General features: G+C 35.6%; 1 protein-coding gene across 1 annotated transcript; it reads left to right on the top strand.

The window, feature by feature from the left end:
* Nucleotides 1-12,222: 12,222 nt before the first annotated feature.
* Nucleotides 12,223-13,176, top strand: LOC142150483 (olfactory receptor 5P81-like). Its single transcript, XM_075205679.1, has one exon. It carries the CDS (start codon nt 12,223-12,225, stop codon nt 13,174-13,176), a length of 954 nt encoding a protein of 317 aa, XP_075061780.1.
* Nucleotides 13,177-14,729: the final 1,553 nt, after the last annotated feature.

Below are 14,729 nucleotides of genomic sequence, written 5' to 3'. Positions count from 1 at the left end.
AAGCTGGTGGCCATCAAAGCAAGTGACAGTTGAACTGATGTGATTTTTAGCTTTCCAATGTATTCCTACTCCCATACTGTGTGAGATACTTGACACTGCCCTCTGACACTCCCAATGTGCCATGTTCTCCCTCTCCCTCATTCACTGACTCTCATCAAAAGTATGACAGCCTGCCTCCCCTCAGCATGTGACAGTCTCTGCCTCCCTCACGAGAGCAAGTGAGAGTCCCCACTCCCTCTCCACAGCATATGACTAGACAAATTTTTAGCGGAAAGGTGTATCCAGGGATACGACCGTTAATTTAAAATAAAGGATAGTAGTGGATATAGGGTAAAAATTGGATTGCAATATTGAGTCTGGGGGGATTTTCAAAATTGAAACAGATGGGCGGTTGCCTACTCTGGATTAATTTCAAATATAAGTGCAGGATCGCAGGAGATCCAAAATAGGTTGAACTTGATGGACTGGTGTCTTTTTTCAACCTCATCAACTATGTTACTATGTTACTATGTTACTATGACAGTCTCCCCATCCCTCTCCTCAGTGTGTGACAGGACCCCTCCCCCTTCAGCATGTAACAGTCCTCCCTTCCTCTCCTCAGTGTGTTACTGCACCCTTAGCATGTCAGAGACCTTATCCTCCTTCTCCTGTTTATGTGACAGTTTCCTGCACCTTTCCCTTCAGTGGGTGACAGTCCACCCTCACCCTCTCTTCAGCGTTTGTCAGTCCAAAAGCACTCACATAAAGATAATGACATTCGGACTGCACATAACTAAAAGGGTGAAACATGGGTGGGCAGTGGTGGACGAATGTAGGCAATGATAGTAAGGGGCGTGCCGAGGGTGCTCCAATGCAGATGCGGCTGAGTCAAGTCCTGGGAATCTAGTCAGTATGCTTCTTTTTGCCATATCATTTGCACCAGCTACAGGATAGTGTAATTGCCGACTAGTAGCAGTGACTGTCACAGTCTTAGTATTAAAAAGTGCACGCAAGCATGCCACTAGTAACCACAGATCATTTATGCAACTAAGATAGACCATAAAAATGCATTGTATTTAAAGTACGCTTTAATCGCATCCTGATTTATGTACATAAGGTAAAAAAAACACATTTATTATTGATTATAGAATTATGAGTTGTTTCAATTATTATTTTTTTTGCATGTGTTCCAACTTTATATTGCACATACGCATGTGCTTATTCTGCTCTCTGGTGTAACTGTCAACATAACAGTTACGCAAATAATACTTACACCCAGATTCAAATTGAAACGCATCTCGAGATCCACATGGATTGGAAGATGGGTGGGATTATGCTCAAGTTCCATACTCTTCTTTCTAATAGCAAGCTGTGTGCAAGTTGCTTTCAGACATGAGCCAGGCCCTATATGTCTTTGCTATTGAAGAGCTAACTGAAGTTTTATAATAGCGACATAGGAACTGTATTTAAGGGAGTTTTTCTACAGAACAATAAATTAATCGAGAACATGTATTGTTTTCCATAAGCAATACATTGATTTTCAGGGTAATTTATTCATCAAGATTAAAATATATTCCTTTTGTCTAATGTACTGTATGCAACCCTCTTATTCCCTATACCCATTTCATCCCCTCCCCTTTTAAACCTGCCAATAAAATCCAATCCATTAAAAGTGCCAAGTTATAGGGGTTGTGTCTTGGGTTGGGGACTTACCTCTCTCTGAGTTGAGGTTGGTAACTCTGTTTGTCAGAGAAGCAAGACACAGCCATATAATAGACAGACTACAGTACAACATAATCTGATACACAGACACTTTTGATACATTGCTGGAAGAACTGAGAAGTTACAGATAGTCATGTTAAATAAATAAATTTAAATAATTATTATATGACCAATATTGTTACAATATATATTTTGCTTACTTTCATACAGAGCTGCTGGACATTTGGAGAGAAACCAGCCAGCACTAGGAAAGAAAACACATATCCTTATGTAGCTAGGGATCAGAAAATTTGAAGAAAAACTTAAATACCAATAATGTTTTGCTGTTACACAAGTTGCTTTATTTATCATCCACTTTTGCCTTGCTGGCCCTAATCTTTTGGAACTCCCTACCCCGTCTCGCTCAACTCTCCCCCTACTTTCAGTCTTTCAAACACTCACTCAAAACTCACCTTTTCAAGCTCACCAATCCTACCACATCCTAACCATTCTATTCATCACCTCCTCTCCTTCACCGGCCCTCTCTATATTCTCCCAGTACTATCTCCCACCACGTCTTCCTCTAGAATGTGAGCTCTCATGAGCAGGGTCCTCTTTACCTATTGTCCCACATCTGTCTACTGTCTGTCTCCCTTGTACATCCTGTCACTTCTTTTGCTGCACTCTGTGTGAGTCCCCATAGCATTACTCACACTCATCTGTGCTACTTATGTGTATTACCTCATCTATTTGTTACTTGCTTCTGTATCCAACGCTACAGAATCTGTGGTGCCTTATAAATAAATAAATAATAATACTAATATTATATCAGGCTTACAATTGGTTAGCTCGTAAAAATGGAAAAATTACTAACTTGTCCAATCACATGTTTTAGATCAACACATTTTTATGTATGTGACTGTGTGACTGGCTGAAAAGTTTTAAATGTGGACTAGTTTATAGCATTACAGTCTAAAAAATATACCGGTGTGATATATTATATACAAAGATATATTGTCTTAGCTCACTGACTATGCAGAATTTCACCAACCTTGCAGCCTGGCATATATATATATATATATATATATATATATATATACACATATGAAGAAGTTTGTTTGTAGGCAAATATCTTCCACACCCCTTCATCGGTTCGGTGCAACCAATGTAAGGTGGTTCAGTTGGATCCTGGGCAGATATTAAAAGTTTTAGGGACCCGGTCTGACTTATTGTTGCAGAAATTTGACGCGGAGCCTCTTCTGAGCCTTCCACTAGATGGATCCAGATGAAACTTTCAAAAAACTTTTAACCTAGAAGACATACTAGGGTTTGTAGGTCTCAGTCGAACCGCCCGTTAGTGTACGCTGGCCAGAACTGTTCTTCCCCTTCCACTAGATAAATTTGGTTTCTTTGTCTGTCAGGTTATACATTCGGACACCCATGCACTGATTGTAATGAAACAAACACAAGGTGGTCCAGTTGGAATCTTGGCAGATTTTAAGGGGGTTAGGATCCCAGTCGGACCTCCCGTTGCTGTATGCTGGGCAGAAATTAGAGTCAGGGAGCCTGTTCTGAGCCTTCCACTGGATTGATTTGGATGAAACTTTCACAGACCGGTAACATTGGACCCCAGAAGGCATTCCATGGGGTTGATATCCCAGTCGGACCTCCTGTTGGTGTACGCTGGCCAGATTTTTGACCCGGGGAGCTTGTTCTGGACCTTCCACTGGAGGATTTGGTTTGTTAGTCTGTCCGGTTATGCATTCGGAAACCCCTGCACCGATTTGCATGAAACCAATGGGAAGTGGTCCAGTTGGATCCTGGGCAGGATTTAGGGTTGTTAGGGCTCTGGTCGGACCTCCTGTTGGTGTATGCTAGATCGTTCTGGGCCTTTCACTAGATGGATTTGGATAACATTTAATATAAAAACAAAATGATATTGGGCAGCCACCTAATGAGTGTGTTGGAAGATCTGCTAAGCTGCTAATCTTTTTTAAAATGTTGACAATTACATCCAACTCATTGTTAATTTAGTAACTTGTAGTAACTTGAAGATTCAAAGTACTTCAACTAATATATATGTATATTATTGTATATTTCTATAGTTTTAATGATTCCTAAGTTAAGTACAGGAAATGAGAACACATGCAGCTCTATTTCCCAAAACACATGTATTATAGGTCATACAAAATACAAGGTAAGAAATAACACAATAAGTCTTCTATTTATTTATGCTTCCTAAACTGCTTACATAAGACAAACACAAAACTATTTTACAAACACTAAGCAATAAATACACATATTGTATGCTTGCTAGAATATATAACTTAAAACTGCAGAGATACCTGCTTGTTGATATTATAGTATCATTCTGTCTGCTTAAACTCCAACTGGGTGAACTCCATCTCCCTCTGCACTTAACTTCTAAATTGAACGCTAACTTCTTCTCCAACTGAACTCCATCTCCTACTGAACTGACAACGCTCCATCTCCTACTGAACTGACAACGCTCCATCTCCTACTGAACTGACAATGCTCCATATCCTACTGAACTGACAACGCTCCATCTCCTACTGAACTAGCTTCCTTCGGTCCGACCTTATATTTACCTCACTGGAAAGTCCCCATAATGTGTTCACTAAAATCTTGTCTTTCCCATAATGAAATCTTCTCTGAGTAATTTTACAGATTTTTCTTAAAACAATTTTATCCCAAGGTGACGAGAAATAAGGGGACATAAAGAGTGTCCTTGATGTGCATCTAAGTTCAATATAATCTTCTCTGAGTGATTTTACAGATTGTCCTAAACAATTTCACCTCAAGGTACGAGGAAGAATGGTATCATAAACCATGAGATGTCTTTTCATCAATAATTATCTTTTTGGTTAGGGTTTTATGTGTAAATAGCCTTTTGCTTGGGGTCTCTCTAATTTAAATATCAGTGATAGAGACAAGCCTGTTTCTTATTTACAAAGGTGTTTTTGTGTTTAACTAAATGTAACTGCATCCATGTTTTATGGCCTAATCTGTTACAACTATCCCTTATAGCATTACATTTATCACTATGCATCAGACATTAAAACTCCATTATATAACCAATTCACTATTTGATCTATTTATACATATAAACTATATTTTCACACATACCTTCACTATCAAATATATAAACAATCAACTATAATTAAATTCATTTCAATACCATTTATGATGTATTTTAATTTAACAATTATGTATCTGGTAACAATTGTACTAAGCATCCAGAGCATAGATGCGACATACATATAACATAATAGTTGCTCCCAGTCAGGGATAGTGTTATTCAAAAAATATAATGATACTAAGCCTACCTTAGGCCAGACTTAAGTGTGAGATGTCCAGCTGCACCTCCTTAGGACACAAATGGAATCCCATGCAACTGTACCACACCAATGGGATTAATGATAGATTATTTGTCTGGAGAGTACTAGACAAAAATGAGTAATAGGCAAATAGATCAATTAGAGCTTGGTGGCTTAGTGGTTAGCACTTCTGCCTCACAGCTCTGGGGTCATGAATTCAATTCCCTACCATGGCCTTATCTGTGAGGAGTTTCCGTGTTCTCCCTGTGTTTGCGTGGGCTTCCTCCGGGTGCTCCGGTTTCCTCCCACACTCCAAAAACACACTAACAGGTTAATTGCTTGCTATAAAAATTGACCCTGGTCTGTGTGCGTCTGTGTGTTAGGGAATTTAGACTGTAAGCTCCAATGGGGCAGGGACTGATGTGAGTGGGTGTCAGAGCAACTCAACTGCTTCCTGGCTCCTGTTCTCCCCGTGGATCTTTTGTGCCTGTATTACTAGTCTGGATCTCCTACCCCTATGTACCGACCCAGGCTTTCTGACTCTTCTTGTCTTCTTGTGACCCTGACCCGGATTGTCTGATGCTTCTTCACCTCGGCCTTGTATCTCTGCTGCCAGCCTGTGTACCGAACCTGGACATTCCTCATGCTGAGCTACACGTTGATTCTGTACCGTCGCTCCCTTGTGTACCAGTCCAGGCTGTCTGACTACGTTTTTGATAACTAATGATCCTCCCACTACACTACATCTCGAGGCAAGCCTGAGTACTGCGACCTGCGACTCCCAGCAGCTAAGCCTATTCCGCCTTGCGGTGGTTCTTGGTGAACACCGGGGAGTTCGTTAGACTCCACAACTCTGGTAAGAAAGCGCTGATCAAGATTAGTACCGAATCCAGCTAATCCGTTACACATCATTGGCCAACTGGATTAAAAGCAATGGTATAGTCACAATTTGTGATGAACCAGTTTAACAAGGGTCTGTCTACTTGTGAAGCATTTTGGGGACCAGTCCTGCTGAATGCAACCCAGAAAAACTTTTTCAACATGCTAATGTCTTTTTTTACATAAAATATAAATAAATTCAAAGTGACAATTAATTAACTTAATATAAAAGTAACCATAATAGAGAGTAAAATATAAAAAGGATTCCAAACAGATAACAATTATGTAATATAACAGATATAACATAAATTATATAAAAATAGCCATGCAATTAAAGGCGTTAAATGTAAAATAAAAGTAAATATAAAATTCCTATACAATACAAGCCCGGGCCATAAAAATATGTTAAATTTATCTTACATCTTGCAATATATTAAAATTAAATGAATAATTATTTAAAAAATCATATTCAAGGCAAAAATTCTATAACTTTCAATTGCACGTGGAGGAGCCAATATGTCACTTTTTCGCTCATTTATTGAAATTTTTTCTATGCCATAAAATTTTAGGCAAATGGGATTCACACCATGGCCTTCCACAAAATTACAATACACGTAATGCAATGAGTTTTAAAGTTTACTAAACATCGGTATTTCATAAATATCATATTTTAAAGATAATATTATTACATACATATTGACAATTGAAAAATTGAATGGACAAGAAATGTTACCTTTGAATACCTCTTTTTTCAATTGCTAAAATATGAAAAATAGTCAAAGCACTAAGACCCTAACTTTCATATAGTATATCTTTAGTAGGTAAGCAAATTATCATGTCTATGTTCCATAGAAATACTAGAAAGTTATAATAATAATAATTATTATTATTATTGTTTTTGTTGTTGTTGTTAATAATAATATTAATAATAATAATAATAATTATTATTATTATCATTATTGTTATTTTCTATATTATTTTCTATATACCACCTTTTTCCCTATAGTACTCAAATTACTTTCCATTGTAGCAGAGAGTGAGGCAACCTTCTTTTCCATTTATGTCAGTGGCCCATGTGTTTTGGATGGTGTGAGATTAAACGGAGTAAACTCACACAAACAATATTTTTTTGATTATTGACTTTGGAATAAATTAATCTAAGCATATGAAAGAGAAGTGGGGCTAGTACTGGGTCCATTTTTAGAATCTTCCAATTATTTTTTAATCACATTTTCTGACTTTGTATGGTCATTGCTAAAATCTGATATGAAGCTGTATTCCTAATTAATGTCACTTTGTCTTGAGAATATTGTGTTACCAAACAGTGTACTACTTAGTGATGCTATCCTATGCAACACAGTTTATATATCATGGATCATATCTAGTGTCGGGATTCATCCGGTTCTCACCGGTTCACCAGTACCGATACCTAATTTTAGGCTAGGTTCGGCCAATCGGTGACTACAGTCTACCCATTTCGTTGGTGGGGGGAGCAGGTCCTTGAAAATCACAAAAAATACCTCACATGAACGTGGCGTCGGCACTCCTCCTCCCTAGTCCGTCCACACTGAATGTTGGGCGTGACTTTATCACATCACACCCGACATTCAGTGAGGAGCAGCGCAGAGATGTTTCTGCAAGCAAGAACCAAGAAGGCAGAAGACCAAAAGAGAAGAAAGAAGCCAACAGAAAAGGTAAGTGAAGGAACGGAAGCAAGTGGGGACAAAGACAGCATGGCACAGTTTTTTGAGGGGAAAAACACATTGTTTTATACTTAAAATGGTCATTAGGGCAGAGAACTGGTGTTAATTTATTTTAATCCCACCACTGATCATATCTCGTCAAGGAAACATTTTAGTAAAAAAATTACTGTTCATTAGTGCATTTTCTCTTGATGCAAAGCAGTTGGCTTTTAGGTATACCACTTACCCTATATATCTGACTGCAAATTTGTGTTAGTTCTTTTACTAACATATTACATTAAGCAAGTAAACCTAATCCTAAAATTTCCTGCATGTATTTCCAGATTCATGACTTCCATTTAAACAAAAAAAAAATAACTCTCAGCAAAGACCAATAATAACTAGGGGGTAAATGTATCAAGCTGAGAGTTTTCCTGCGGGTTTAAAAAACCAATCATATTCTAGCTATCATTTATTTAGTACATTCTACAAAATGACAGCTAGAATCTGATTGGTTACTATAGGCAACATCTCGACTTTTCAAACCTGCCGGAAAATTCTCAGAGTCAAAGTGAAATGAGTTAGGAAAACACTCAATCTATGCTCCTAAGATGCAACCAAAAGGAAATATTGATATTCCCAGGCAATGCAATGTATTAGATATTCTCAGATGAATAAGTAACATTTTTGATGAGGTTGAAAAAAGACACCAGTGTATCAAGTTCAACCAATTTTGGATCTCCTGCGATCCCTCACTTATATTTTTGATCCAGAGTAAGCAACCACCAATCTGTTTCAATTGTGAAAATCCCCCCAGACCCAATATTGCAGTCCTATTTTACCCTATATCCACTACTACCCTTCATTTTAAATAACGGTCGTATCCCTGGATACACTTTTCTGCAAAAAAATTGTCTAACCCTTTCTTAAACATATCTATTGAATCTGCCATCACAACCTTCCCTGGCAATGAATTATATATCTTGACTGCCTTTACTGTAAAGAACACCTTCCTTTGTTGCTTGTGAAATTACCTCTCCTCTAACCTTAGGGGATAATGTGTCTCCTCTTGAGAAGGATTCCATCGCCTACTCTCTGACAATGACCCTGTTCTCATGTGAAATGTGTTATTAGTATGTGCTCTTTCTCAATATTATTTTCTTATATTATTTCTTATATTTCTTTATTATATTATAATAATAATATTAGTAACTTAATTGTTACTTTCTCTCCTTACTGTTGCCTAGCCAAAGAAAATATATATTATTGTAATTAGATATTTTAAATAATACAACATTGTTATATATTAAGTATATATATATCCAGTATTTGCAATATGGGAAATTAATAAAAAATAATTTCAATTGTAAAGTAATAATATTGAGGCATATTGCTTACGTTGATGAGTTCCTTAGATACTAATTAGTGTAGCACATAAGAAGAGTCTAATCTGTTTATCTCCTAAACTCTGGGGACAAGTATGGAATCCTCCAGGATTTATCACTATTCTTCGCTAAAATGTACCACGCTATAAAATGATGGAAACACATGGGATATATCACCAGTTGCATGAACAGACCTCACATCACTTATACATCAGATAGATGACTTCTACAATATATGAAAACGGAGATATTTTAAAAATATTTTAAATCTCTTTTGATCTTTCCCTTTCTCCTCCATCTGCGGAAAACTCTTTGTGAAGTAAGTAATACATAGAGGCCAAATGCATACTGATTTTAATTTTTTCCAGTTTGGTTTGCAATAATTAATTATGGTAAGGTTTACGTGTTATTTTTTTGTTCCTTGATTATAATTTGCAGTTAAACATGTTTGTTTTATGACTTTGCAATTAAGTTATGACATCCTGAATCTGTCTTTGCTGTACATTATAGTTGTACCTAGCCTCTTTACCATTTGATAGTGTTTTGTTTTTGTCATTGATTATCAGTATGGTAATTACTATATCTGTTGTGTAACTATTCCTCAGTATATCACTAAAGTCTTATATTTGTACAGGTACATTTCAACATATCAATTTTGAAATATCACAACAACTGAAATAATTAGACAGAGTCGTACAGTGGTTAAAACAGTACAAAAGAGACAGACACAGGTGTATAACCTTCACATGTCTCTTCTCCAGGTAAGCAAGGCACCTGAATGGCTGTTTTGAATACACAAAGCTTGTCAGCAGTGGTTGTTAATTTGGATGTTGTGGCTGCTTTACTAAATACTTTCTGCTACAGCTAATACTACTTTTAATTTTATCGTATGTTTTGTGTCTGTACATATGTCATACTTATCGCTGTCCTTTTTACATTTTCTCCTTGTTATTTAATACAGTAACTTTTGGTTGCTTCTTACCTGTAATAAACAACTGCTTCCATGTTAGTTGTATGTTGTTTTCAGAAATCCTTTATTGTTTTTCCCACCACCATACAATACAAACATAAATGTTATAAGTGTTACTAAGCTATCTGCAAGCTGACATTTATCTCCATATGTAAAAGTGCTTTCTGGAGTGTGCACACTGTGTGTAACAAACTAATCTCCATTCATTATCTGTTCCTCTCAAACTCATTAAACCTCTTTGCTCTCAGTGAAAGCAGGTGGTGAATTCATCATGCTGCGAGTTTAAGGCAGGTTTGAACAGTGGAGATGTTGCCAATAGCAGCCAATCAGATTCTAGTTATCATTTATTTAGTACATTCTACAAAATGATAGCTAGAATATGATTGCCTGCTATAGGCAACATCTCCACTTTTCAAACCTGCCAGAAAACTCGCAGCTTGATAAATGTACCCCCAGGTCACACTGTGACAAAACCTCTCCTCCATGTGTTATGGTGGTTTATACTCCAGCTAGACTACTCGATATGGTTACAAACAGAGTGGTCTTTTATTTATTTATTTATTTAAATTCTTTTTTTTTTATTGTTAATTAAAGAAATGGTATGGCTTATACAAATTCAAACAGTTCAATATAGACAATTTAATGTTATCTTTAGCTCTTTAGCCAAATTTAACAGATATAAATCCAGCAACGTCTGTGTTATTAGTCATTAAGTTGTAATTAATTTATTAGATAGCAACAGGCAACTGAACACTATACATTTCAAAGTATTATAAGGGGCGTAATTGCCAGACCACTTTTTTGGATGGGATAGGGGAAAAGGGAAGATGGGGAGGAAAGGAAGAGAGTGGTCTTTTTATGCAACCAATTAATTATTTTACTCTACCCTAGTAAAGAACCAAAAAACACCTAAACTAAAATCATTGCAAGTGCTCTGCTTCACTGACAGTTTAAAACATTTAAATCCTCCTTTCTCATAACTCTCTTGTCCTAACATAATCCCAGCACACTATGCAGAAACACATTTATTTGTCCTAGACTTTTATTTTATTTATATCATTCTTAATGTAGAATGACTTATAGTAGTAGTTATTTGAAAGATGATATAACTTATATAACAAATAATTTTGATTTCACACCAGCCAAAGTAAAAACTTAAATTCAAAGATCCAGAATCCTGCCCGTCTTCCCGTTTTGATCATCTTCTTAGTTAATGACCACTTTCACCATTTCTGCTTCCTAATTTGATAATCTGGGAAAAGGGCATTATAAATTAATTTTTTTTTTTTAAATGAACAGTTTAATGTGTGGAGTTTGTATGTTCTCCTCGTGTTTGTGTGTTTCCTCCGGGTGCTCCGCTTTCCTCCCACACTCCAAAAACATACTAGTAGGTTAACAGACTGCTATCAAAATTGACCCTAGTCTCTCTCTCTCTCTCTGTCTGTCTGTGTGTGTATGTCAGGGAATTTAGACTGTAAGCTCCAATGGGGTAATGTAAATGAGTTCTCTCTCTTTACAGCACTGCGGAATCAGTGGCGCTATATAAATAAATGGGGATGATGATGATGGTTACCAGTAGTGACCAGAAATGATCAAACCCCCCTTCCTCCAGATGAAAGTATTGCATGTACAGAACTGTTTTATGGATACCTACAAATTCATTAGAATATCTTGAGTTTGGACATGGAGACTAGCTCCCAGCTCCATAAGTAAATAAAGTTTGTGCACAACAGTAATGATAAGCACAACTATGTAAAAAAAGGTATATGAGATGGTAAAAAAGAATTATATGGGCCTTCACATGTTTCTTATTATTACGTTTGTCCTATTATTTTTCTTTCTATATCCTTCACTTTCACACATTCCTTCCTTTTGTGACAAATAGGGATAGATATTTAAGAAACACTTATATTTTGATAGGCATACATAAGGTAATTCTCCTATTTTCTACAGAGGACAAGCTACAGTAAGTGCTACTTGAATTTGTAAAAACAAGTTAAACTTGATGGACTTGTGTTTTCTTCTAAAGTCACTAACTTTGTAACAATATAACATGTGTGCATAATATATGTAAGTGGGCAGTAATGATCAATAGTGATCTGGCATGTTTTCCCCCAAAAAATAATGTGCTGTATTGCACTTTAGTTGTGAACAAATACTGCTCCATCTGCTGTTACATACAAACATTTTTTAAAGAACCTGTAATTATGCATGCATTCAGTTAATGATCCCTATATATGTCTTACAGCAAAAATTCCAAAGTCTGAATAATCTTTCATTTGTAAAGAATGTGTGAGGACAATCAGACACAAGTCACAGAGATACGAATACTTGGATTTCGAGGTCTATACAAAATCAAGACATTGTTATTCATTGTGTTTTTTTTAACATATATAATGATACTGACTGGAAACCTCCTAATTATCATTTTGGTGACAACTATTGATTATCTCAAAGTTCCAATGTTCTACTTTCTCAAACACTTAGCTACTGCTGATATGCTACTGACCACCAGCGTTGTTCCAATGATGTTGGACATCATATTTTTAGAAGAAGGAAGATTATCTTTTATTGGCTGTATAACACAACTCTACTGTTTTGGCATCTTTGGGTTTGTGCAGTGCTTTCTTATTGCTGTGATGTCCTATGATCGATTTTTGGCTATTTGTAACCCATTGCGTTATACTTCAATGATGGGGCCAAATGTTTGCCTCCAGCTGGTTATTGGGTCATGGTTATTAGTCACTATTTTAATATCAAGTGAAATAGTTATGGTGTGCCAATTTAACTTCTGTGGTCTGAATTACATTGATCACTTCTTTTGTGATTTTGGTCCTATCGTGGACTTGGCTACTTCAGACACATCCATTTTGATGTTACAAGACTTTGTAATTTCCATCTTCATGATATTTTTCCCATTTGCTTTTATCATTATAACATATATCTGCATTTTTATCACCATTGTCAAGATGTCTTCCACTCACAGAAGAAGAAAAGCCTTCTCCACATGTAGCTCCCACTTGACCATTGTGTGTACATACTATGGAACTCTAATCACTGTTTACATGACTCCTTCTAATGAGAACACATCCCACATAAATAAATATAGATCTCTATTGTACATTATGGCGACTCCCTTGATGAATCCTATTATATACAGCCTGAGGAACCGCAAGATCAAAGAAGCTTTGCAAAAATTGCTAAATAATTTCTGGACAGTTAACTGGAATAGATCAAAATAAATGTTTGATGCATATGTACTGTACACATTTATTTTTAAAATCTTCTTTATACTTGGATTTCCATGGAGTTATTTATACTTTTAGAATTGTTCACTATTTAGACTCAAATGTTAAAAATCATTAAATGTATTGTTCTTAACTAGCAATTATAATAGATTGATGGGCAGACAAAAAAATATTTTTTCTAAATTGTGTAAGCTTTAAGAATAACTGACAGTACATACATATAATAATGCTGAAAGTAGCACTTTTAATTAAAAAAAAATGTTAGTTCTGGATGGATATAAAAAATATTTTAACAAACAATTCTTAAAACCTTCAATAGATGTAGCAATAGTTTGGCCATACCCATTATTAACAAGTACTAGCGTCTAGTAGGAAATACATGCAATCTTTGTTTTGAATTCTGTGCTAAATGAAAAATTGTTAAGAGATAATTTAACACACATGTAATAACTTTGTGAATTCCACTTATAGACACTTTTCATGTCCTTCTGCAACATTTTTCTAACCCTTTCAGTGCTAGGGACAAATGGAGCTCATCCTGTACATATACCTTAAACATGCTAAAAATGCTAGAGTCTCATACTTAACCCTACTGGTAGAGTTAGTGTTATCAATGTGTACGGTAGATTAAAAATCTTTTAATTGATATTTAGAGATTTTATATAAACCAACAAATTGGCGGCATAAATACGGGTGGCCTAAAAGTATTACGATTTGAAAAATATAATCATATAATATTCGTAAATTGACTTTCTCTTTACCTCATGGAACTTAGTATGTCTTACTAGTTTGATGTATTTAGATATTTACATAAGTTATAAGTCAAGAATTATCCTTTGAATATAATGATTGTATTAAAAATCTGTCAACCCTACCTACTCAGATATTTGTCATAATAAAATAGAAGTTTATGAGAAAGAACATTTTTTTCAGATGTGAACTGAAAGACATAACTTTTAAATTTAATAAATAAATGCTTCCAATTTGCATATATTAAAATTCTACCTACAAAATCATTCACTGTAATGTATCTATTATGGAAATATAACAACAATTTAAGGACATAACAGAAAGTATAAAAACTTTCAGTAAGCTGAAAAATCTGTCCAATTAATCCTTACAAATAACAATGCATAACAATGCATGTGAGTAAATCAGTGAAACATAACTCTGTGGGAGTCAATGTTCACTAAACAGGTGCTGAGAGAGGTTTCTCCTTACATACAGCCAGGACGAATGTGAGTAAACCTGGCTACATTCTACCTTTATATGATTATGATCATGTGATGATGTAAAGTACAAAAAACAAGTCATTAGATTAAATCTAGTAAATATATTTACATATAGAAATATGAATAAATACACATGACTGGCTCCTAATTAGTTCCTGCAGTTGTGAATAAGATTCTTCCAAACCTGATATTAGTATGAATATAGTCGCACTCAGAGCTGGAAACAAATCAGGTGCCAGACAGAGTAGATAATCAAACCTAAAAGAAATTAAAATCAATTTATATTAAACATACAAAACTCTTTAATAAGTTATA

Source organism: Mixophyes fleayi, chromosome 4, assembly GCF_038048845.1.
Source record: "Mixophyes fleayi isolate aMixFle1 chromosome 4, aMixFle1.hap1, whole genome shotgun sequence".
NCBI classification, from domain to species: Eukaryota; Metazoa; Chordata; class Amphibia; order Anura; family Limnodynastidae; genus Mixophyes; species Mixophyes fleayi.
This window is presented reverse-complemented; position numbering and strand designations above follow the sequence as displayed.